This window comes from Mesoplodon mirus (assembly GCF_964341445.2).
Source record: "Mesoplodon mirus genome assembly, chromosome: 13".
Lineage (NCBI taxonomy): Eukaryota > Metazoa > Chordata > Mammalia > Artiodactyla > Ziphiidae > Mesoplodon > Mesoplodon mirus.
Genome location: NC_138989.1, coordinates 15,511,717 through 15,536,603, shown reverse-complemented (window position 1 = coordinate 15,536,603; position 24,887 = coordinate 15,511,717). Strand labels below are relative to the sequence as shown.

Sequence of the window (24,887 nt, the reverse complement as noted above, 5' to 3'; positions counted from 1 at the left end):
GCTGTGCAAAGTAGATAGCAAAAGACAATATAGTGTTCTGGAAATCAGGAGCTTCAAATTCTGGTTCTGCCCCTTACTGGGGAAAAATTATTCAACCTTTCTGGGCCCCAGTCTCCTCTCCAAAGTGGGAAATTCAGAGGTCTGGAGGGAGAAAGAATTAAATGAGAAGAGTCAGCTAAGTTCCTAGCCTAACTTTGCAACAGATGATGCTGAAATGACCATAAAGCAGATGTTAAGGGGGCTGAACTTCATTAATCATCAGAGAAATGTATTGGGTTGGCCAAAAAGTTCGTTTGGGTTTTTTCCACAACATCTTATGGAATACTAATAAATTAATACGACAAGGAGATACTATGGCCCACTCAGAAAGGCTAAAATTAAAGACCGACAAAATCGAAGTTAGAATGAAGAGCAACCAGAACCTGCATAAACTGCTGGTGGAGTGTAATTGGCGGAATCACTTTGGAAAACTGTTTAGAAGTTTCTACTGAGGTTAAACTTGTGTGTAGTCCATGGCTCAGCAATTCTGCTCCTAGGAAGATACCTAACAGAAATATGTATCTGTGCATATAGAAAAGACATGAACATGAATGTTCCATTGCAGCTTTATTCATAACAGCTAGAAATGGCTCAAAACCAAATGCCCATAATTAGCAAAATTATTACAACATATTTATACAAGAGAATACTATACAACCAAAAAAGGGACAAATAACTATAGACATGGATGAATCTCACAGACATAATGTTGAACAAAGGAAACCAAATATAAAAGGATCTATACATCTGATTTTATTTAAATGTAGGTCAAAAACAAGACACTGAATCTTGCCAAGAGAACAAGATAGTGATTATCTTTGAGGGAGGTAGTGACTAGGACGGATCATGAGGGTCTTCTGGGAGCTGGAGTGTTCTATATCTTGATCTATCTGAGTGGTAGTTACATGGGTGTATGCAAATTCAAAAATCCAACAAGCTAGAAATTTAAGATTTGTGCATGTTATTGCTTGTTAAGTTATACCGTGATCAAGAAGAAATGAGAAGTACCTGGCCTAGTGCTCAATAAATAGGAAGTTGTATTATTCCTGTGCACATTACACGTTCCTTGCCAGCATCAATCAGGGCTCTTGGTACATAGTAGGAGCTCAATATATGCTTTTCTTTCTTTCTCCATCCTTTATGTCAATCGCAGGATCTCTGTCTGTGATGAGGACAAATTCGGCCATAACGAGTTTATCGGTGAGACCAGATTCTCGCTCAAAAAATTGAAGCCCAACCAGAGGAAGAACTTCAATATCTGTCTGGAGCGGGTGATCCCAGTGAGTGCCTTTGCCCCAAGGGTTCAATGGGGAAGAAGAGTTGGAGGGGTGGGTGCTGCCTTCTTTTGGGCCTGTAAAGGATGTGATAGATCTGTAGGGTGCCAGACAGGAGAGGGGCTTTGGTAGCTGTTGGAGGGAGGGTGAAGATTTCAGGTCAGAACATGGGGGTTGCATCCTGGCTATGCCTTCTACCAATCCTGTGTTAGCATCACTTCTGAAGGTCAGAGTGGTGTGGCAGGGTGGCCTGCCTGGGTTCAAAGCCAGCTCTGCCATTTCCCTGCTCCCTGGCCTTCACCAAGGGTCTGAACTATTCTGGGCCTCAGTTTTTCTTGTCTCTAAAATGGGTGTTACAACAGCACCTGCCTCATAGGAGGCAGAACCTAGTACCTAATAAGCACTTATAAATTAACTGTTGTTATGATAGTAAATAATACTGCCTTACCCACCTGTCGGTCAGAAGTCATAAAGAATCATAGAGATACACAGGAGGCAGGATACCATAGCGCTTAAGAGCATGGGCTCTGGAGCCAGACTGGGTTTGAGTCCCAGTTTCTGCCACTTATAGTATAACTTGAGTCAAATGACTTAACCTATCTGTGCCTCAGTTTTCTTGTCTGTAAAATGGGATAATATAGTACCAACCTCATAGGGTCTTTTAAGGATTAATGTAAAAGTACATGTAAAGCATTAAAACTGTTATTGTTAGATGTGATACTCACCTTTTGAGAAAGAACAAGAACCAAATTGAGGTTGTCCAATTGGGCTACACCTCAGAATCAACTAGAGATTTTAAAACCAGAGCTTTACAAAATAGAGTCTGTGGGGGATCTCCATGGATATTCTGACTTAGCAAGATAGAGTGAAACCTAGCAATCTGTATTTTTAGACATAATCCAACCTACCCTTTTTTACGTCTGAGCTACCTGGGGCCCAAAAAGAGGAGCTAGTTGCCAAGGTCATACCGCAAGTTAGTGACTGTGGTCTCAGGCACCAGCCAGAGCCCAGCTTTCTTGCAATGACCAGCATGCCTGCTCCCCCTGGGCAGTGGGCCAGCGCCCCATTGGGAAGCCATGGGGGGTGGGAGGGGGACTCCTGCAGCATCCTCCCACCAGATGGCCAGCCTGAGGATGGACTATCTGTGTGCTGCACCATATTTTATAGCACAGACAAAGGAAGACACAACAGGGAAAATTGCAAGGAAGAATTTACACCGAACGCCAGGCACCCAATAAATCATGAGATGTGCCTAGGAATGAAGCCTTTCCTCTGGGTCTTTGCCTGGTAACAGTTGGCTCTTCAGGCTTCGTCATCCGTCTGTCACTCAGTGAGTCCAGTTGGTCAGCACAGGGGCCAGGACCCCATCTGGGTCTTCAGCTCCTGGGTCTGCCATCTCGCTGTGATGGACGCAGCCAGCCTCAGAGGCACAGAGGTGGCAGGACAGGCCCACGCTGGCCCCACAACCCTGCTGATCATTTCCTTTGCTCTTAAACCTCCCACCACCAACTCCCCTCTTACGCCCCACTAAGGACAGGGACCTCATAAGCTCTGACCCCTCTCCTCTGGACTTCAGTTTTCCTCATTTCTAAAGTGGAGAGGTTGTATTTAACCAGTGCTTTTCACATTGTGTTCCCCAGAGCCTTAGAATCCTGCAAAAGGGCCTTAGGAGCCATGGTGGAAGAAGCACCTGGTGGCCCCTGTGCCACTTCAACCAGAGCAGACAAAATCTTATCTGTTTTGTGTATGGGCTACTTTGCCACTTATTGGTTGTGGCAAGTGGTTTAACCACTCTGACCCTCAGTGTCATCATCTGTAAAATGGGGATAGTAATACAACCTACATCAATAGGCTGTTGTGCATTAACATGGTCTCTCAAATGTTAACGTTATATACATTTTAGCTGAATGGGGGAAAGCTGGAGGGCCACAGAAGCTTGGAGAACCCATCCTCATGGCTCTGGATGCCAGTAGAGGGGAGAAAGGGTTTCTGGTCTTTCTTGTGTAGGGAGATGAGCCCCATTGACAATGTTATTTTTCCTTTCTGTCTCCTTCCTGAAGATGAAGCGTGCTGGAACCACCGGGTCAGCCCGAGGCATGGCCCTTTACGAGGAGGAGGTGAGCACTGAGTGGGTGTTGAAGCCACAGTCGGGGTCTGGCATCTCCCTTTTCTTTCCCTCCCTGGCCCCTTTCCCACTCTTTTACCCCAAACCACCTGCCTGTTGGTTCACCATGAGAGGTGCCCTTGCCCAAGGCATTGGAACATGAGACCAGGAGCATGCTTTTCACACCTGTAGCCCCCAAGGTGCGGGAAGCCCCATCCTCTCACACCCGAGAGACACCCTCGAATTCCTTGACCTTGTTGGCAGAAGCCCTGCTGGCAGTTCTGCTGCACTAGAGCAATGCCACGCTCCCTCCGTGGGGATGTAGGGCAGGTTCTTTGAGCTGTGTGTCTGGCAGAGGCTGGAGTTTGGCTTCACAACCATGCCCTCGGCCCCAAGGACTGCACTTCTGAGAAAACGGGGTGGGTGGGGGGAAGTCTGAGCTGAGTCACGTTGGAATCAGGGTCAAGCGCAGCCTATGATCAGAGTCAGGGTCGGTCTGTGTCTAAGAGAAAAGCCATTGGCCCCCATGTGCCTAGGACTGGGCCCCTTGGCTTTCCTCATTTGCTCCTCCCTGGAGTCTGGGGTGTCTGCTGTCTGCAGTGCTGATTGCACTGGCCCACCTCCTCGTGCTTTCCACAGACTCTCGTTAGTGATCGCCATCCACGTTGGCCGGACCCCTTCCCTCCTAGGCCCACACACCCTCTTCTCCTACTGCAGCAGGTGGAGCGTATTGGTGACACAGAGGAACGCGGCAAGATCCTGGTGTCCCTCATGTACAGCACACAGCAGGGAGGCCTCATTGTGGGCATCATACGCTGCGTGCACCTGGCGGCCATGGACGCCAATGGCTACTCAGATCCATTCGTCAAGCTGTGAGTCAATGTCTGGGGACTATAAATGGGCCCCAGAGGGGGGTCCTAGATCCTTGCAAAGAGAAAACCAGAGAGCTTCCCCAAGATCATTGTACATTGAGGCCCAGAGAGGGCAAAGAACCTGCCCAGGGTCACACAGTGAGACGGATGCCCAGAACTGGTGAGTGTGAGTCTGGAGTCTCAGTCAGCCTGGTGTGTCACCCACCCATATGAGAAGTTTTGTGGCTCTCCTCCTGTGGGAGAGGGGTGGTCGGCAAGGTTACAGTAATCCCATTTGTAGCGCCTGGGAATCAGCAACACATCCCTCCAGAGTCCAGAGCCCCACCACCAAAGAAGCAACCTGACTTTTTCTGGATTCAGTCTGGAAATGCCCAAAGAAAAGACCTTAGGCTTTGGGTTTATTCCAGTTATCTCAGTCACGGGGAATAAGAGAGACTTTGTGTTCTGGGTCCTCTGAGAAGATGCCAAGAGGGGATTAAACAGAGGAGTAATGCCTGTGTGAGGGAAAGTAGGGGGAGAGTCAAGGGAAATGGGACAGCAGTTAGACGGCCATTCGAGTCTGACCCTAAGTGAGGGGACGAGGGAGGGAGGGATGGGTGGAAGCATCCCAGATGCAAGTTCAGCAAAGCCATCAGGAAGTCCTCAAGCCAAAATTGGCCATCACATGAGGCCCATGTCTCCTAGGAGTAGGCCTGCCATAGGTATCCCTGCCATGTTCGGTAGTCAGCTGGGAGTGTGGCTTGGCACAAACATGGCATGGATTTCCAAGCGTGGCAGCTGGGGCCTTGGTCATTTATGTTCCCTGTAGTTGGAGGTCCTTCAGGCACATTCTCCAAGCCGCCATTGAATCAGACGTGGGATGCACCTCCCATCTCTGCCAGCTACCAGCTGTGTAACTATAAGCAAGTTATTTGATGTTTCTGAGCCTCAGATTCTTCATTGGTAAAGTGGAGAAAACAAGTCCACTTATTTCCAAGAGTGTGCATGAGGCTCAAATGAGATACCATATAAAAGGAATAAAATTACGCCTGGTACAGAAACATTTAGCTACTCTGAATAGAATTCTGCCTTGCTTGTGGCAGCAAAATGTGTGTTTATGTGGTTGTTGTTGAGAGCCTGAGCTCTGGATCCAGACTGCCCGGGTTTGAATCCCAGATCCAATAGTCTTCAGTATTCTCCAGCTGTGTGACCTTGGGCTCATGCCTTAACATCTCTGGGCCTCTATGTCCTCATCTGTGAAATGGGAAGAGTAGTATTGGTCATTTGGTCCTGTCCTCCAAGAAGCAGACACGAAGACTAGATGAGATGCTAAGAGATTTGCTGGGGAAAGCGCCTGGGAAGGAAAATTGAGAGAGAGCTGGAGGAGGACCATAGAGACAACAGGCCTGGTGCACGTCTGCTTCCTGCGGGGTAGTGGGGGGATGGTTGGGCAGGAAGAGTCTTAGACTGCAGTGCAGTTCTGTGTAAGTTTCAACCACTGTGGTGCGGAATCCTTGAGCGCAGTCGCTCATTAGAGGAGCCCCGCATCTCCCAGAAATGGGGCTGCCTACTGTCGCTGCTGGCTCAGGTACTGGCTGAGAGCAGCCTGTGGGGAACGTGGCCACATGAAAACATAGTGGTGTATTCAGAGCCCAGCAGCTTGTCAGTCTCCCCCTACAGTTGGAGATCTGAGAGGTACATTTTCATGGAGTCGGTGCTCAACAAATACCTGCCATTATGGTTATAAATAATTACTATCACTATCTTACTCATGGCAAAGAGTGTTTATTAATGATCTCTCCAACCTGGGAGACACTCCTTCCCCCATCCCCACTGCCTCTGACAATAGAAATCAATGCTTCCCTTAAGGTCATGGCTACAAATCAGGCCACAGTGGACTTTGCTCCAGATTTTCTTTGAAAGAGGATTTTAGTTAACAAAAGAACACACGTGTCTGGAATGCGTTTGATTTCTAGGAGTAATTTGGTGTAATTTTCTAATTTTCCCCTATGGTCCAATAGAGTACATTAGCTCCTGGGCTCCTGTCCTGTACTCCATTGAATCCCAGACACATGCAAACTGTTTTTCTTAAATAACTCTCCCCACCACCCCTTCTCCCATCTACCCAACCCTCCAGAAGAAGTAGAGTTGCAGTGGTCACCAGTGAATCAGCTGCCCTGGTGGGCATTGTAAAAAAGAAAACAGGAGATCATTAACCAATTTAAGACCCAATAAAGTTTTTTAAAGTCAGAATTGCCCTTTATTTTTGTTCAGCATCTGGTACCTTTCAAATCCCCTTTTGCACCTCCTCTTTCAGATTATCCTCAAAGGCAGTTCTGTGAGTGAGGAGGAAAAGTTTGCCTTCTTTACAGATTGGGACGCTGAGGCATGCCGAAGTTACGCTCACGTTGAGGGCTGCACAGCCAGTGACGGCCCGCTTCAGAATCCAGTTGTCCGAACTCTTACGAGTTTTTACAGCCCATTGTATTTATTCGCCCAGAAAATATTGATTGAGCGCCTGCTACGTGTCATGCATTGTGTCTACACTGGGGAAGAGCCTTCTAGGCAGAACAGATAGCATGTGCAAAGGCCCTGGGATGGAAAGGAGAGTGAATGGGGTGTGGGGTGAAGCACGTGGCACAAGATCAGGCTGGACAGGAGCAGGGACCCAACCACATAGAGCCTTAAGGCCACATTAAGGATTTTGAACTTCACCCTGAGGTCAAAGGAGAGCCATGGAATAGTTTTGAACAGGAGACTGATCGTAATTTGCATCTTCTCCCTTTTGTCCATACCCTCATCATCTCCCCAGGACCTGGGGGCAGCTTAAGAGATAATCAGTAGTGAAGCCCCAGGCACCGTCATCCAGGTTCTCAATGATCCATTGGGAGAAGGTCCTAGCTAAGAGCACAGACTCCAGAGGCAACAGCTGGGTTGAGTCCCCATCTGTGTGACCAGAGGCATATGTCTCAACTTCACTCTGAACGCTCAGTTTCCTTATATGTAAATGGGTGGTTGTACCATCTAGGGTTTGTTGAGGATTAAATATGCATAAAGTGCTTAGGTAATGCCTGGCACCAAGTAGATGCTCTGATGCACATTGGCCATTATTAATGTTGATTCACTTTCTGATCTGTTCATTATTCTCCTGACACTGGGAGGACCTTTGGGGTCATCAAGAGGCTGTTCTTATTCATTAAACTTCATCCATAATAGCCTCTCCTGTCTCCTCTCAGCTGGCTGAAACCAGATATGGGAAAGAAAGCCAAACATAAGACTCAAATTAAGAAGAAAACGTTGAATCCTGAATTTAATGAGGTAAGGCTGCCCCATTTTTTGCCATGCTCTGGGATAGTTCCTATATGTGAGGGAGGAACAAATTCCCTGCTAGAAAGTTGTAAAGCACACACACAAAAAAGCTTTCTTACATAGATCAGCTTGAATTATCTAAAGAAGGAGGAATGAGTTCCTCATCATTGGAGGGAATCAAGCCTAAAACAAAAGCCTATAGATTTGGAATGTCATAGGGAAGACACTGAATTTGGAGAGAGAATGAATTAAATCATCTCCAGTGTCTTTATCAACTCTAATAGTATATAATACTGATATTTGAGGAAATAAATAGGGGTAGTTGTCCCCTTTACCACCCACCCAGTTGGCACTGCCCTATCCCTATCCCTCTCCCTCTCCCTCTCCTTCTCCCTCCATCCATCCCCAGGTCCATCCAGTGCATCCAGTCCTGCTAAAGCTACTATCTAGATACCCATTGAATGTGCTTATTCCTCTGTATTCACACTGTGACCTGTCAGGCATCTAAATACTCAAATGTTGAGCACTAGGTTATGGTCCAGCCACACAGCTGTTAGACAAAGCCATAAAAGTGGTGATGCAGAAAAAAAATTAAAAATAAAAATAAAGTAGTGATGTAGGAAAAAAAACCTGCTAACACACAAAGTTGGTTTTTACCATATGTTATAAAATGGAAAAAGGAAGCCACAGTACAGTATATTCATACTATATTTCTATAATACAATATTCAAATATTTCATATGGTATAAAATTCATATTAATTTTTCAAAACAGACACCAGTATGGTCACACATGGGGAATGTTGACAGTGGTCATTCTTGGGTAGATAGATAACAAATTTTGGTTTTGGATTTTTGTGGGGTTTTTTGTTTTTTTTTTTGCTTCCTTGTTTGTTTTAAAGATGAACATGAATGAATTTTATGATTAGGCAGAAGAGTTATTGACAAAATCAGATTATCTGAAAACATAAGCACCTAACCCTCAACTACCTTTAATCTCTGAACAATGAGAGGGAGGAAAACCACTTCAGAAGCTATCAGAATGGAAGGACTGAGTTCATGGCTATCTGCCTTAAAGGAAACTTGACCAGGACCAGCCCTCTTAGAAACAACCCACCAGTCTTCTCAACTTGAAGCAGAGTCATTGAAAAGAGAATTATAGGGGCTGGGGGGCTTTGTTATATGGAGTGTTAGTTCAGAGGGGATCATCAGGCCTGGGGTAAAGGCCCCTTTGATTCCAGATACCCAGTACAAGGTCCTCCCCTTGGTCCATGAACCCCTAGGACTCAGCCTCTTAGCTTCCGATGCCGAAGGCTCAGAGAACTTTGTCACTCACGTGTCTTCCTCTGCTGCATCTAGGAATTTTTCTATGACATCAAGCATAGTGACCTGGCGAAGAAGTCACTGGACATCTCAGTCTGGGACTATGACATTGGCAAGTCCAATGATTACATCGGTGAGTGCTCCCAGCTCCCGGGGAAAACCCTATCCTCTGTCCTCCCAGGAGAGGAGAGCCTTACCCAGGGATGCACAGGGTTGAGGGCACTGCTTTACTTTGGTAATTACATTGTCCAAACGCTAAGTCGGGACCCATGGTCCTCACTTGGGTCCAATTTGGGTTACAAAGCTGGGAAGATTGGATCACGATTGGTTATTTGCTGAACAAATCACCGCCAGCAGAATAATTAAATTACAGAAGAGTGGAGTGTGTGGCCTCTGCAGAAAATAGGGTGCAAAGGAAGTCTCCTTAATCTATTTGCAAGTCCAGAATGAAGGTTCTACTGTTCCCAGTCCCCCTCCAAATAATGAGGAAGAATAGTCATTACAGGTGGAGCAGGGAGGGAATTCCAGACAATGGATACAGCATGAGCAAAGATGTGCAGGCAGGATTGAGCAGGGTGATGAAGTGGACTCTTTGGAAATAGATGATGAGTGCCAGAAGTAGTGAGAGAGAACTGCAGTGAGTGGAGTGGTGACTTAAAGAAGGTCTTTAAAAATAGACAGTGAAGTTGTGACTTGATGCCACAGTAGGGAGCCATTGCAGGTTCTTGAGTAGGTAGTCTGTAGGCAGAGAAAGCCAGTAGTAATAATAACCTCGTAACTACAACCTCCAGAGAGAATGGATCCCAAGTGGCTGGAGGGGGGGTGGGTCACTGCTTGGTGGCAGTTTTTCCCCAGCTAGACATTTGGGTCCAGAATGAGATTCCCGTTCATCCCTCCACTCTGACCGCCTGCCCCTATCTTCCCATCTTGTCCTCCAGGAGGCTGCCAGCTGGGGATCTCAGCCAAGGGAGAGCGCTTAAAACACTGGTACGAGTGTCTGAAAAACAAGGACAAGAAGATAGAACGCTGGCACCAGCTACAGAATGAGAACCACGTGTCAAGCGATTAGGATGGCGCCCAGGTCCCCACCTCCATGCCCCATCACTCCACAGCCTGTCCCAGCTGCCCGTTGCACTCTGGTCTCTCTTCTCTATTGCCTCCCCCAACCCCATCACTCCTGGAGCCTGCCTTTGAAGTCTCCCCCGCACCTTGGGCATTGCCACCAAAAACCTCCCCTCTCCTCAACGCTGCGATGCGGGCTCTGAATGCAGCCCCTCTCTGATCCCTCCAGGATGGAGCCATAGGGATGGGGATGGGGAGATTTTCACAAGGAGGTTGGTAATTTAACAACCTCTCAGCCTGGGTAAATTACAGAGGCTCTTCATCATTTAGGACTGTTTTTAGACCCTCCTGGCCTTGGACACACGCACATAACACACACACACACACACACACACACAACTTGTTTCCTATGTCACATCCACCTATACCCACAGTTGTCAGCAGAGCCAGACAAGGCTGTGAGGATAAGCATTTGGGCAGAAACAGAGCATCCCAGGTCCCTCCACCTCTTCACATCATACACCCCAATTGCCACAAAACAGACCCCCATGTTTAAACTCCCCGGTGACTAGGAACACACCCTCCCAGCTCCAGGTGCATCAAGGAATGACCATGCAGAATACCCAAAGGAACTGGGTAGCCCCCCCTCTTTCAGGATGTCCCCTATTTGCTTCCTAGCAGAAACTAGCTCCCATTTTCTACCACCCACCTCCCCCCTTCTCCTCCTTCCCCTTCCCTTAGCCCAACACCACGTTCACCTCTCCCTTCCTCACCCTCTCACCTCCTCTCTGCTCCCACCTCTCGCCCCTTCTCCTTTCTCCCTCTCTGAGGGGGTAAAATAGCAAAAGCAAAAAAGTGTATCTTAACACAGCCTCACCTCCTCGCCTCCTCTCACCAGCCTGACCAGCAAATGCTGAGAAACTGGCAAAACCCTGAACTTCCACGTAGGTCTGCGCTTCTTCAACCACCCACTTCTCCCCTTGGCAGAGCCGGGTGTCCTCGGGCCTTGCGCTGCTGCTGGCGCTGCCCTGGGTGCATGGCAGCATCCCGCAAGCTGTGTAGACACCCCGTAGAGGGGCTTTCTCAACCCCTGGCCTCCCCAAGTGGGCGCAGAAGGTGTTTAAACCAGAGGTCTGGTTTCCAGGGGGCCTCTCCAAAGCCCCTAGCCTGCCTTCTTCCTTTGCTCTTAGCTAAATGAACAAATGACCCCCACATATCTCTCCCTCCCTCCCTCCCTCCCTCCCTCCCTCTCCCTCCCTCCCTCCCTCTCCCTCCCTCCCTCTCTCTCTCTCTCTCTCCCTCTCCCTCTCCCTCCCTCCCCCTCCCTCCCTCCCTCTCTCTCTCTCTCTCCCTCTCCCTCCCTCCCCCTCCCTCCCTCCCTCTCTCTCTCTCTCTCTCTCTCTCTCTCTCTTTCAGACTCTCTTGCACCCTGTCTCTCACTCAGAATCGCCTCTGGTCTCTATCTCTTGCACCCTCTTCATTGTGTCAGGAGAACAAAACACCATCATGGTCATAAAACTTTAGAGAGTGACAGATCCTGACACCAAAGGCTTCTGTTCCATCATGAATTGTTCAGTCTTTCTTCCTAAAAATTAAAAAAAAAAATTTTTTTTTCAAAGGAGGAAAAGGCGACAAGGACAAACACTATAAGGTTCAGGGTCAGGTCATCCTCGGCGCCCTGTGAGGAAGGTTTGAGTTTTCCCAATTTCCAGTAAGTCTTCCCCCACAAACATTGCACCCCCTCTCTCCAGTACCCCACCGTTATCTATAGAAGTAGCCAGAGGGACACTAAAGCTCTCACTTTCTCCAAACACACATCTTTTAACCTTCCATCTTGGGGCCCTCCACTCCTAGCTCCCTTGACAAGTCATTGGAAGTCATTGATTTCTTGCTTTGAATAACCATTTTCTAGACACCAGGTATTTCACCTTCTCCACGATGGCCAGCAGCTTCCTGGCTGCCATCTTCCCTCCTGAGCCTCTCTCTCCAGTGGCCCCCTTGGTGCCCACTCTCAGCCCACCTCCTGTTCATGGTTTGCCCTTAGGAGAAAGCATGCTGGCTGTGTCTCCCAGGCCTAACGCTGGCATTGGTGCTGGACTCAGCATGCGGCTAGCTCACAGTGCCTCTGTCCAGGCGCGCCCCCTCCCTGACAAATGTAAGCATCTCTCTGCTAGAACACACACGCACACACACAAACACATACACACACACACACAAACACGCCCTCTGGTGCATGCAGAACCACCCATCGCCTTTCTTTGTGACGATGTAGCCAAAAATAAAGTAGGAATATCCAGGAAAACTGATGGCCTGGGTTTTTCCTCTCTGGTTTCTGGAAGCTCTTTCTCCCCACCAACATACATGATGTTAGCTGGATAGTCAGTAGTTAATGAGCATCTACTATGTTCCAGCCACTGGGGATACAGCGGTAAACAAGGCAGATGCGGTCCCTGCCCCCGTGAAGTTTGCTTTCTGATGGATTTCATCTTGGAAAGGTGGGCTCCAGCCAACTTGACTGACCTCACGCTCTCCTGGAAGAATGCTTTTTGCTGGTGTCCACCCAATGAGAAGGCAGCATCCTCATCTTTTCCCGACTAACCCAACCTTGGGGAAAACTCCCTAGTGGTTGTGGAATCAGATAATTTCAAGGCTGAAAGAGACCACAGAGTTGAGCCAGAGCCTAGTTCAGTCAGCTCACTTACCTGACAGGTGAACAGCCCAAAGCCGAGAGAAGGGGATGGGCACATCCAACATCTCATGGCTGCAGTGCCAGGAAAGGAGCTAGATCGTTGGACCCCCTGTGCAATGCTCTTAACGCACCGATTATAAGAAGGCAGATCACCAAACACCTCTTTTATATTGAAGCACTTTCCATCCTGCGATGAGCCTTTTCAGAAATGACCCCTCACTTGAGATTCTCAACAGTCCTGAAAGTGAGCTAGTGAGTAACTAACTTTCCAGAAGGATTTTTAAACTCACTGCAAGAGAGATTTTCGGCTTACATCAAAAGAGCTTAAGCAACTCATCAGGAAGATTGGTTGCTTTTTAGAAGGAGCTGACAATTCCATCCAACGGAAACTTCTCTTCCATGCCAAGTTTGAGGCAGTTTCCTTTTCTCACTCCCAAAAGGGTGGTTCTCACTGTTGGGGGCAGAAGTTGGCATATTAGAATCACCTGGGGAGATTTATTTTTCAAACTACCCATGCTCTCCCTACCACCATCGCCCCTTCCTGCAGATTCTGCTACACCCTGGGGACCAGAGGTATATTTGAAAATATTTCCTGGTTGATGGCTTGGGCTTCCCACCTCCATCGTGACTTTGCAAACCACTGCCCTAAAAGTCCATCATTTTGCCTACGATTCAGTCAGCTGCCGCTAAGTGGAGAGGGGTGCCAGTTAGGGCCACACAGGCCTCCGAATGGCAGGAAACCCTAGTTGCCGTGCTCTTTCCTGTGCTCATGGTGGATCACTAATCAATATGGCATTTTCCCCACAGAGCCCACTAGCAGCATCGGCATTCTTCTGAACACAGCAGTCTACCCATGGCAGCCACCACCAGTCAGTCATGGGCAGCTGAAAAGAAGCTTAATTTCCACCTCTGAAATGGTTGATCTCCTTCCCTAGGCATGGGACATGCTTAACAGGCTGAGATGAATACACAGGAGGAAAGTTTTCATAAGTATCAGTACACCTAACTTGACTAATTTTCTTTTTTTCCCCACTGAAACCAAACATAGTGTAAGAGGCTACGTGGTGTGGTAGAAATCACCTGACCAGAAAAGCACACCAGCTTTTTAATCCACTCAGTGCAACATTCAGATCCTGACTGTCACTTACTAGCTGTGGAACCTAACCTCTCTGAGTCTTGGTTTCCTCATCTGGAAAATGGGGACAATATGTGAGCTTGAGCAAGTCCCTCCTGTGGGTCTTCAACTGTATAGGCAGGACATCATTTGTGGTCCCCTGGGCCCACAAGTAATGCCTTCGTTTCCCAGTCATTCAAAGAAGACCTAGACCTCGTTGAGGGCAGATCCCCTGACTGTAGTCCTGCATTATCTATTTTGCATAAAACACACAAGAATGAGCCATCTATAATTTCCTGTTCCTGTTTCTTTAAAGAAAACAAGAATGTAAAGTAACCTTCAAAGACATGAGGGCCTAATTCTGGATTTTTCCAATTATGCCCTCAGTTCTTTCAGAGTTGTCTCACTCATACCTAATTCTCTGCACTGTTCTATGGTACTAGGCTTTATTACATCTTTCCAAAGAATTCAGTGCTGGTTTTCTAAGGACAGATAGCTTTCGCACTCATGTTGGATTTGTTCACATATATTTTGTCAAAAGTATATATTTCATTAACAAGTACGATTGCCCAAAAAGCATTTGGGAGTAAACAGAATCTTTGATAAACATACATTCCAACTGTATGTATAGAGTGCCACATAGATGAATGCCCATCCCCTTCATGGTTCCACATGGCTTAGGCATAAGTCAATATGTTATACACAAGGAGTGGGGAGTGTCAATTAATTGATGAGCTGGTTAAGACAAGGGTGATTCAAAAAGATAGCTAATTGGCACTGGCAGACTACTTCACCCAACAACAGCAGAATATACATTCTTCTCAAGCTCACATGGGATATTCACCGAGATAGACTACCGTCTGGGCCATAGAATGCACCTTAACGGAGTCAAAAGCATACATAGCATACAAGGTACGCTCTTTACCACAATGGAATTAAACAAGAAATCAAGAAAAGAAAGATCTGGAAAATTCCAACGTCTTTGGAGATTAAATAACACACTTCTAACACACATGGGTCTAAAAGTCTCAAGAGACATTGAAAAAATATTTTACAGTCAAGGAAAAAAAATTTAGAGACAGTGAAAGCAGTGCTTAGAGGAGAATTTTTAGCACTGAATGCATATATTAGAAGAGAAGAAACATCTAAACTCAGATCGTGGAGCAACAGGTGAGACTATTCTGCAATGATTTCATAATTGGTGGAGACAACACATTATGATTTGGCAAACCCATAAAATGTACAACACAGTGTGAACCCTAATGTAAACTTTGAACTTTATTTAATAGTAACATATCAGTATCAATTCATCTTGCAACAAATGTACCACACCAAATTTGGTAATGTGGGAAACTGTGGGTGGAAGGAGAGGGGACATAAGTGAACTCTGTACTTCAATTTTTCTTTAAACCCAAAACTTCTTTAGGAAATAAAGTCTATTAATCAAAAGGGGGAAAAGTATAGGATAATGTCATTTAGAAAAAAGAGACACATGTTTAGAGTTTGTGTATATGTGTGTGTGCATTAACCTAGAAAAAAATATCTGGAAAGATCTCCACCAAAATGTTTATAGATGTAGTCTTCGAAGTTTAGGATCCTGGATGGTCTTTATGCTCCCTGATTTTTCTGACATTTTTCTTTTTATAATATTCAGGTACTGCTGTAAAGATCATAGGAGACCATAAACCAATTTTGTAGGTAACAAAAAAAGACAAAGGAAACCCCCCAAAAAAGTTTTTACTTATGACTTCTCTTGGGTGAGGTACTAACCTGGGTTAAAAAGCAACATTTTCAGAACAGTCTGAAGAAAGGCCTGATGTTCTAGGGGGCTGGATAAAGGCAGAATAAGTCTCAGAGAGCAGGGGAAAGAGCTGGGAGACAGAGGGTCAAAGGGCTTTTTGATTTCTTAAAGGCAAAGAACAAGGGTATGGCTCCTCCCTTTCAAAGAAAGGAAACCAGTGACAGTCCAGACTCAGGGCACACCTCTACCCTTTCGAGAAAATGAAACTAACAGCCTCCTAGACCCAGGCAGCAGAAGAGGTGGAAGCTAACAGGTTTTGGCAGCCAACTCTGCCGCCTCTGGCTCTCCTGTCCCAGCCTGAGCATCATTAAGAAGCTCAGAAAGACCCGAGCCAACCAACTGGACAAGTTCATCGAAGACCACCTCCTGCCAGACAAGGATTTCCGCACGCAGGTCAATGAAGCCATCCATATCATCTGCAGTTTCCTGAAGGAGAGGTGTTTCCGATGGGCCCTCCACCCTGTTCGGGTGTCCAAAGTTGTGAAGGTGAGTCCAGAACTGCCTGGCTGGGGAGAAGGAGGCTGGAAGAGCAAGCATTTCCACAGAGACAGACAGAGAGCAAAAGGTTGAGGTCTCTGGGGCTGGTGGTTTCTGATTTATCCATGCCCAAACTGTAACCGCAGCTTGTGAAAATAGCTTTTGGGGTGAGGGCCTCCATCTGTAAGCTTTTAACAAACGCCCAGGTGAAGTTTATAAACCACCTATGTCATGTCCACCACAGAGATAGACAAACTGAAGCCCAGCTGTATCAACAATCCGCTAATCATTGACCAGGCTGGGAACTCACCATTCCTGCAGACTCATGAGCTGGTTAAGAGTATAAGTTTTGAAAGCAGATAGCACCTGCTGCTGTGAAATCTTGGGTGAGTCACTTAACCTCTCTGTGCCTCAATTTCATCATCCATAATTCCCAGTACTTTGCACGGCTTGCAGATCAAGTAAAATAAGCCAGGGGCCAATTTACAGTATTAATTACATAAGATCGTAAAGAACAGGGAGTAAAGAACACAGACTGAATTGCATCTCTGCCACCTACTAGCTGTGTGATTGGGCTGATACATAATCTCTCTCAGCATCTGTTTCCCCATCTGGAAAATGGGAACAGATAATAATAGTAGCTAAATCACAGAGTTCTTGTGAGCATTCTAGGAGTTAAGACTGGTAATGCCTTCAGAACAGTGGCTAGTACTCAAAATGGTAGTGATTGTTCTCAGCATTTTATTTAGGGAGGCTCTTCTCAGTGATAAATATCAGTTCTCATCCTCATCACCTTTTTCAGGGTGGCTCCTCAGGCAAAGGCACGACCCTCAGGGGCCGATCAGATGCTGACCTCGTCGTCTTCCTCACCAATCTTACAAGTTTTCAGGAACAACTTCAGCGCCGAGGAGAATTCATCAAGGAAATTAGGAGACAGCTGGAAGCCTGTCAAAGGGAGAAAACATTTGAAGTGAAGTTTGAGGTCCAGAAACAGCAATGGGAGAATCCCCGTGCTCTCAGCTTCATGCTTAGATCCCCTAAGCTCCATGAGTGGGTGCAGTTTGATGTCCTGCCCGCTTTTGATGCCCTGGGTGAGCACTCTCAGCCACAAGGTGTTTCAGCCTTTGTCCTATGTCAGGGCTTCTTCTGCTCTCTTTTCATGTTTCTGAGCAGAAACCTCTCTCACTTTGAGAGTCTTATTAAACAGGGCATCCCTTCAAGTGGGGAGGAGATCCTAGCATCTCTTCTGGGGCAAGAATGTTTAGGGTCATACTCAGCCACTGCAGTGACATTAACAACAAATTGGTACAATTTGGGAGCAGTATATTTTTATAGAACACCTGCCAAGCTTACTAGTTTTACTCTTGGCAAAGTGTGTGAATCTTCTCTTTCCAAAAATGAGGCAGCGTATATCTGGTGTAAACACAGTATGTTAATTTCATCTTTTATCCAAAGCATAAGGAAATATCATCAAATTTATCTGAGGTTTGGAATCTGTAGACAATCTGCAGGAACACTGGGACAGGAAGCAGTACATCTCTGAGGCTCAATTTGCACTGAGTACCTTCCATGTGCAAGGCACTGTTCTATGGCCATAAATGAGACAGACAGGGAACTTCTCTTCTGGAGCCTGACAATAATAATTTAAATACCATAAATGAAAGGATAACTTGTTGTGACAAAAACTAAATATGGTGATTCAAAAGGGAATGATGGGGCTTAGAGGGCATTTTTAGGGCAACAAGGGAGGTGACCTCTGACCCGAGGCCCGAGGGATGAGAGGAAGCCAAACCTGGGAAGACCTGGGGGCTCCAGGAAGAGGAAACAGCAAGTGCAAAGGCCCTGAGACAGGAATGAGCTTGGCATATTTGAAGAAGTGAAATAGCCAGGGGAGTAAGTAGCAAAGGGATCAAGGCAAGAGGTGAGATGGCAGAGGTGGCAGGAGACAGGTCACACCAAACCTCCTGGGCCACTGCGAGGACTTTGGATTTTATTCAGATGTCCTGGGAAGCAAGAAGTGGAAGGATCAGGTTTTAAAAGGCCTCTGTGGGTGCTGGGTAGGGAATGGGCTGTGGAGGATCCAGGAGGGAGGCTGCTGCCATCTCTGCTGTGTCCAGGTGAGAGATGATGCTGGCTTGGATGGGGTGACGGCAGTGGAGATGGGAGTAGCGAGGACTGGGGATGGCCCTCGGGCCTCCTGGCTCTGGGCCTGCTGACCTTTCCACTGCACCTCATGGTCAGTGAGCTTGTCTCCTCAGAGGGATTGAAAGAAACTCAGAGAAAAGCTGACATCCTCACATTATGGATTAATTCCCAACAGGTCAGTTGACCAGAGGCTACAGACCTGACCCTAAAGTCTACATCCAGCTTATCCAAGAGTGCGAGTCCCTGGGGAAAGAGGGCGAGTTCTCCCCCTGCTTCACAGAACTGCAGCGAGCCTTCCTGAAGGATCGTCCAACCAAGCTGAAGAGCCTCATCCGCCTTGTGAAGCACTGGTACCAAATGGTATGGCATGTCCCATCTAGACGGAGGAGGAGGAGGAGGAGGAGGAGGAGGGAGAGAAGGGAGAGAGTGAGGACAAGAGGAGGAGGGAGGGGTGGAATAGAGGGAGGGAAGGAGGAGGGAGAGGTGTGGGGAGGAAGCAAGGAGGAGGCAGCGGGAGGGGGAAGAAGGAAGGGGAGGGGAGGGGAGAGGAATCAGAAAGGATGGGGGAGGAAGGAGAGAGATGGACAGAGATGAATGGAGAGGAGGGAAAGAGCATGAAGGAGGGGAGAAGGCAGGGAACAAGGAGGGAGAGGATGAGAGGAAGAAGATGGAAGAGTAGAGGTTGTGGGGAGGGGGGGAAAGGAAAGGGAGAAGAAGGGTAGGGCCCGGGACAGGTGCCAGTGGACTCAGGTGTCTCATTCTTCCTGGTCTTCTGTATCAGGAAATAACGACTCCACCCTTCCAGTTACTCTGGACAAAACTGTGGCTCTTTCTTATCTTTTTCACACACACACACACACACACACACACACACACATATCCAACCAGTCTGTAAATGGCTTGGTCCTATATCTAAAATATACCCATTATCATCAACGATCACCACCTCAGTCACTCCCACCCTGGTCCAAGTCACTTGGGAGGCTCACAGGATCTGCCCTCGACCTCTCTGAACCCCCATCTCTGCCCCCTCACCACTCCCCCAGGCCATGCTCTCCTCTTCATTAGTCCTCCAAGAGGGAAACTCTATTCCAGCCTCAGGGCCTTTGCATGAGCTTATTTGTTTATTGCCTGTCTCTCCACTAAAAATGTACATGAAAGAAGGGATTTGTATATTTTCTTCACTGCTGTATCCCCAGGACCTAGAACAGTGCCTGGCACATAATAGGTTCTCAGTAAGTAATTACTCAATAAATTAATGAGTGCTAACACCCCCACCCCCCAACACACACTCTTCTGTTCACTTCCTAGCTGTCCGAATTTGGGCAAATGAATTAACATCTTGCCTCTCCCGTTTTCTCACTTGAAAAGAGTAACATGGCACAGCAGTAGTAAATCACATACCATAGTGATGCGCATGTAGATTGCTTTGGGTAGTATGCACATTGTAACAATATTAATTCCTTGAATCCATGAGCATGGTATATCTTTCCTTTTATTTTTGTCATCTTCAGTTTCTCTCATCAAAGTCTTATCAGGGTACAGGTCTTTCACATTTATGGTTAAATTTATTCCTAGTTTTTTTCTTCTTTTTGATGCAATTGTAAATGAGATTGTTTTTAAATTTCTCTTTCTGATAGTTATTCATGTATAGAAATGCAGCAGATTTCTGTATATTATTTTTGTGTCCTGCAATATTCCTGTATTCAATTTTTAGTTCTAAAAGTTTTTTGGTGGCATCTTTAGGGTTTTCTATGTATAGTGTCATGTCATCTGCAAATAGCAATAGTGTAACTTCTTCTGTTTTAATTTGGATGCATTTTGTTTCTCTTTTTAATGTTTTTTTTTAAGTTTATTTTATTTATTTATTTATTTTTGGATCTGTTGGGTCTTTGTTGCTGTGCGTGGGCTTTCCCTAGTTGCAGCGAGCGGGGGCTACTCTTCCTTGCAGTGCGCAGGCTTCTTATTGCGGTGGCTTCTCTTGTTGCAGAGCACGGGCTCTCGGCCCGTGGGCTTCAGTAGTTGCAGCACGCAGGCTCAGTAGTTGTGGCACACAGGGCGGGCTTAGTCGCTCCGCGGCATGTGAGATCCTCCCGGAGCAGGGATCGAACCTGTGTCCCCTGCATTGGCAGGCGGATTCTTAACCACTGCGCCACCAGGGAAGTCCCTGCATTTTGTTTCTTTTTCATGCCTGATTGCCATGGATGGACTTCCAATACTATGTTGAATATATGTGGGGAGAGTGGGCATATATGTCTTGTTCCTGATCTTAAAGGAAAAGCTTTTAGCCTTCACCGTTGAGTATGGTTTAGCTGTGGGTTGGTCGTATAGGGCCTATATTGAGTTATGGTCTCTCCATACCCACCTTGTTAAGAGTTTGTATCACAGATGGCTGTTGAATTTTCTCAAATGTTTTTTCTGTATCTGTGGATATGGTCATATGCTTTTTATCCTTCGTTTTGTTAATGCAGATGTATCACATTGATTGATTTGTGGATACAGAAGCATCCTTGAATCCGTGGAATATATCCAACTTGATCATGGTGTATGATCTTTTAATATATTGTTGAATTTGCTTTGCTAGTATTTTGTGGAGGATGTTTGCATCTATGATCATCAGGCCTATAATTTTCTTTTTTTGTAATATCTTTATCTGGTTTTGGTGTAGAATGAGTTTGGAACCATCTCTTTATCCTCAATTTTCTGGAATAGTTTGAGAAGAATAGGCATTAACTCTTCTTCACATAAAAGCTGAACAAACTCACTTTCCTAATTTTTTTTCCTCTTCTCAGTGTAAGATGAGACATGGGAAAAAACTGCCCCCACAATATGCCCTGGAGCTTCTGACAGTCTATGCTTGGGAGCAAGGAAGCATGGAAACAGAATTCAGCACAGCTCAGGGATTTCAGACTGTTTTGGAATTAGTCCTGAAGCACCGGCACCTCTGCATCTACTGGGAAAAGTATTATGACTTTGAAAACCCTATTATTGGACAATACCTGAGAAGGCAACTTGTAAAACCCAGGTACTCTATCCCCACATGGCTTAGCTCCCCACATAAATGAACCCATGATTACAGCTGTGGCACCTTGGAAATGTAGGAAGTGAGAGGGGTCCATATTTATTGATCATCATCTATTGTCAATCACTGTGCTGGGCACTTTACTCCTACCATCTGATTTAAATAATAAATTTAAATAATAACCTCCAATCCAGTGAGGCAGGCACTATGCTAACCATTCTACAGATGACTGAGGTTTGGAGAAATAAGAGCTTGTCCAAACCTTAACAGTAAATGAGTGAAATAGCTGAAATTCGACTAAAATAACAATAGCTACAGCAACAATAATGACTGCTCCCAGGAAGTAAGAGCTTGCTGTAAGACCAACACACTCGAACAGAATAGTAAAATTTTGATTATTAAAACTGACATGTATGGACCACTTATTATGTTCCAGTTACTGTTCTGAGCACTTCACATGCTTGTCTAGATCCTCATACAACATGCTTTGAGGTAGAGTTATTCAAATCTCCCCATTTCACTGATGAGGATACTGAGGATTAGAGATTCAGGTGACCTGCCCAAGGACACACCACTAATAAAGAGCAGAGGTAAGATTCAAACCCAGGTTTATCAAGGCCCGAATGCAAGCCTCCTTCTCCTTGTGTTCAATGCCCACCGTAGCAGAGGGCACTCAGGTCACACCCCCGGGAGCAGTGCCCTCCTGGGCCCCTCCTGCTGCCCCGAGTCCCAGTCTGCCCAAGTTGGTATTTTGCTCTACCAGGAGCTCTAGACCCCCCAACACAGCCCACATACTCACCTGCCCCTCTCTAACTGTTGCTTTTCAGACCTGTGATTCTGGACCCAGCTGACCCTACTGGAAATGTGGCTGGTAAAGACCGATATAGCTGGCAGCTGCTGGCACAAGAGGTTAGAGTCTGGCTGGGGTACTCATGCTGTAAGAATTGGGATAGGTCTCCAGTCAGCACCTGGAAGGTGCCGGTGTGACCTCCTGGTTCCCTCATGTGACCTGATATTAATGGCATGTTGAAATAACAACTTCTAAAAATACTGCATTGAATCAAATTGAATTTCATCTCTGTCTTTGTACTCTTTTACTGTGGTTGCTAGAAAATGTAAAATTACACATGTGTTCTGCCCCAGAATGAATCACTGGATTAGACAATAGGCTTACCAACTCACATTGTCACCCCGTCTTGGTACCAAAAACAACATTGCATTTACAAAAGTCCAGTCAATAAAAACTCCCTTAAGGATGCACAAAAGATCAAGCATGTTCTTACCACCTGAGTCGCTGGCCACGTGTGTGGCTGGGAAACAGTCTTTGGCTTCTCCATATTACTGTTCCTCCTTTGAGTCCTCCAGCATCCCTGTGAGATGGGTCTTATTCTTGTTCTCATAATAATACACTGAGATTTGGGCACTTGCTTGAGTCACCAAACATTCCAGCAGCATTTGTTGAAGGGACCATCCTTTCCCCACTGTTCTGTAAAAGCCACCTCTAACATTTGTCCAGAGCCCGTCTGTGTGTGAGTCTGTGTAGTTCCATTGGTCAACTTTGGCATCCTTGAGTTAATACTACCTTGACTAATTACTCTAGCCTGGTGTTAATTCTTAATTTCTTGTAGAAAACTCTGTTTTTATCCAAACCAATGTCTTCTCTTGGCTCTATATCTATGTTAATATTATACTCCGTTTGTGAGGTTTCACCCAAAATACGGGGAGGCATTTGATTAGAATTCCATAAATTAGTTCAGGGAAGATGACATCTATTGAGAATCCCAATCCACAAACTTGGAGCTTCTTTCCATTAATTTTCCTCTTCTTGAATTACTCTGTAACTATGTTTTATCATTTTTCCCTGCATTGGTCTTAAGTGTGTTTTGTCATATTATTCCTAGATACTTGTTTTTATGTTATTGTACTTTGTAGGTTTTCTTTCATTTCATTTTGTAATGGTTGGTTTCATGAAGACCTAAATGTTTTCAGTGGGTATATTTGATTAAAGCATGGTGAGTGAGTGAGCTTTATACTTTTCTGAATTTTGTGATTTTTGTTTTGCTGTAAATTTGTACTGCTTGAATGACCACAAGAAACAATAAAGCATTTTCTTTCAAAACCTTTTGTGGTAAGTATTTGTCAGCTGAGCTCTGAGAGTTTGGGCAAAGCTGGCAGACCCAGGTGACAGAAAGCTCAAGGGTGCTGCAGTTTGGAGCTGCTGGTTCATGAGGTTCAGAAACAGAGGAACAAGTGTGTAAGGGGTGACGGAAGTGCTCTTGTGAAATTTGAAGCACCCGAGTCATAAATTCCTGACTGCCCAGAGCTGAGTCCCCATTCTGGGCAACTTCCTGCTGAGGAAATGAAACTGGGAAGTACTAAGGTTGAAGCAACAGATATGAGGGTGGAGTTCTCTGAGCCGCCCTGGGCACTCAGCATCGTGGTCATGTGCCCTAGCCCCACCAGGGGGTGCAGTTATTTTTTTCATTATTATTAACTTTTATTGGAGTATAGTTGCTTTACAGTGTTGTGTGGGGTGCAGTTTGATGTACTACCTGCCTTCCACCCTCCCAGCCACATGGGGTTTCAGCCTTTGTCCTGTATCAGGGCTTCTTTCTCTTTCTGTTCCTATTTCCGAGCAGTTTGAGAGCCCCCACAGTTTGAGAGCCTTACCAAAATAAGGTGTCCCTAAAAAATAGGGAGGAGATCACATTGGGTGGGCCAAAAAGTACCTTTGGTTTTCAAGTAAAAATAAAAGACCCATTTTTCATTTTTACCAAGAGCTTTATTGAACAACGTAATCACCCTTTTGTTCCACTACCTTCTGCCATTTTTCATGCAACTTCATAATTCCATCTTTCCAAAACTTTTTATCTTTTTGAGCAAAGAACTGTTCCAGGTGCCTTTTACAGCGTTCCAGGGAATTGAAATTTTTTCCATTAAGAGAATTTTGTAAAGACCGAAATAAATGGAAATCCAAAGGTGCAATATTTGGTGAATACAGAGGATGGATCAGAGCTTCCCAGCCAAGCTGTAACAGTTTTTGCCTGGTTATCAAAGAAACATGCGGTCTTGTGTTACCCTGATGGAAGATTATGTGTTTTCTGTTGACTAATTCTGGACGCTTTTCATCGAGTGCCGCTTTCAGTTGGTCTAATTGGGAGCAGTACTTGTTGGAATTAATTGTTTGGTTTTCCAGAAGGAGCTCATAATAGAGGACTCCCAATCCCACCATTTACTCAACATCACCTTCCTTGGATGAAGACTGGCCTTTGGTGTGGTTGGTGGTGGTTCATTTTGCTCGCCCCACGATCTCTTCCATTCCACGTTATACAGTATCCACTTTTCATCGCCCGTCACAATTTGTTTTAAAAACAGAACGTTTTCAGTACGTTTCAGTAGAGAATTACATGCGGAAATACGGTCAAGAAGGTTTTTTTCGCATAACTTATGTGGAATCCAAACATCAAAGTGATTCACATAACCAAGCTGGTGCAAATGATTTTCAGCACTTGATTTGGATATTTTGAGTGTGTCAGCTGTCTCCCACATGGTATAACATTGATTGTTCTCAGTTATTGTTTTGATTTGATCGCTATCAACTTCAACTGGTCTACCCTACCGTGGAGCATCATCCAGCGAGAAATCTCCAGCACAAAACTTAGCAAACCACTTTTGACA

At 45.8% G+C, this 24,887-nt stretch overlaps 2 protein-coding genes across 5 annotated transcripts in view; both read left to right on the top strand.

Moving 5' to 3' along the window:
• The window catches only part of RPH3A (rabphilin 3A), a 301,610-nt gene extending 290,359 nt beyond the window's left edge, over positions 1-11,251 (top strand). For all 4 annotated transcript variants that reach the window (XM_082641651.1, XM_082641652.1, XM_082641649.1 and 1 more), the window contains 6 exons: positions 1,193-1,319; positions 3,374-3,430; positions 4,135-4,289; positions 7,505-7,586; positions 8,936-9,032; positions 9,838-11,251. In XM_082641651.1, the coding sequence (XP_082497777.1) occupies positions 1,193-1,319; positions 3,374-3,430; positions 4,135-4,289; positions 7,505-7,586; positions 8,936-9,032; positions 9,838-9,968 (649 nt within the window). In that variant the 3' untranslated portion in view covers positions 9,969-11,251. The remainder of the gene's footprint in view (positions 1-1,192; positions 1,320-3,373; positions 3,431-4,134; positions 4,290-7,504; positions 7,587-8,935; positions 9,033-9,837) is intronic.
• A 3,069-nt stretch (positions 11,252-14,320) lies between these two features.
• OAS1 (2'-5'-oligoadenylate synthetase 1) lies at positions 14,321-23,328 on the top strand. The gene is made up of 7 exons (XM_082640277.1): positions 14,321-14,934; positions 15,419-15,458; positions 15,862-16,051; positions 16,845-17,133; positions 18,363-18,547; positions 20,980-21,212; positions 22,037-23,328. The coding sequence occupies exons 1-7, from the start codon at positions 14,883-14,885 to the stop codon at positions 22,194-22,196; spliced, it is 1,149 nt and encodes a 382-aa protein (XP_082496403.1). The 5' UTR covers positions 14,321-14,882; the 3' UTR covers positions 22,197-23,328.
• Positions 23,329-24,887: the final 1,559 nt, after the last annotated feature.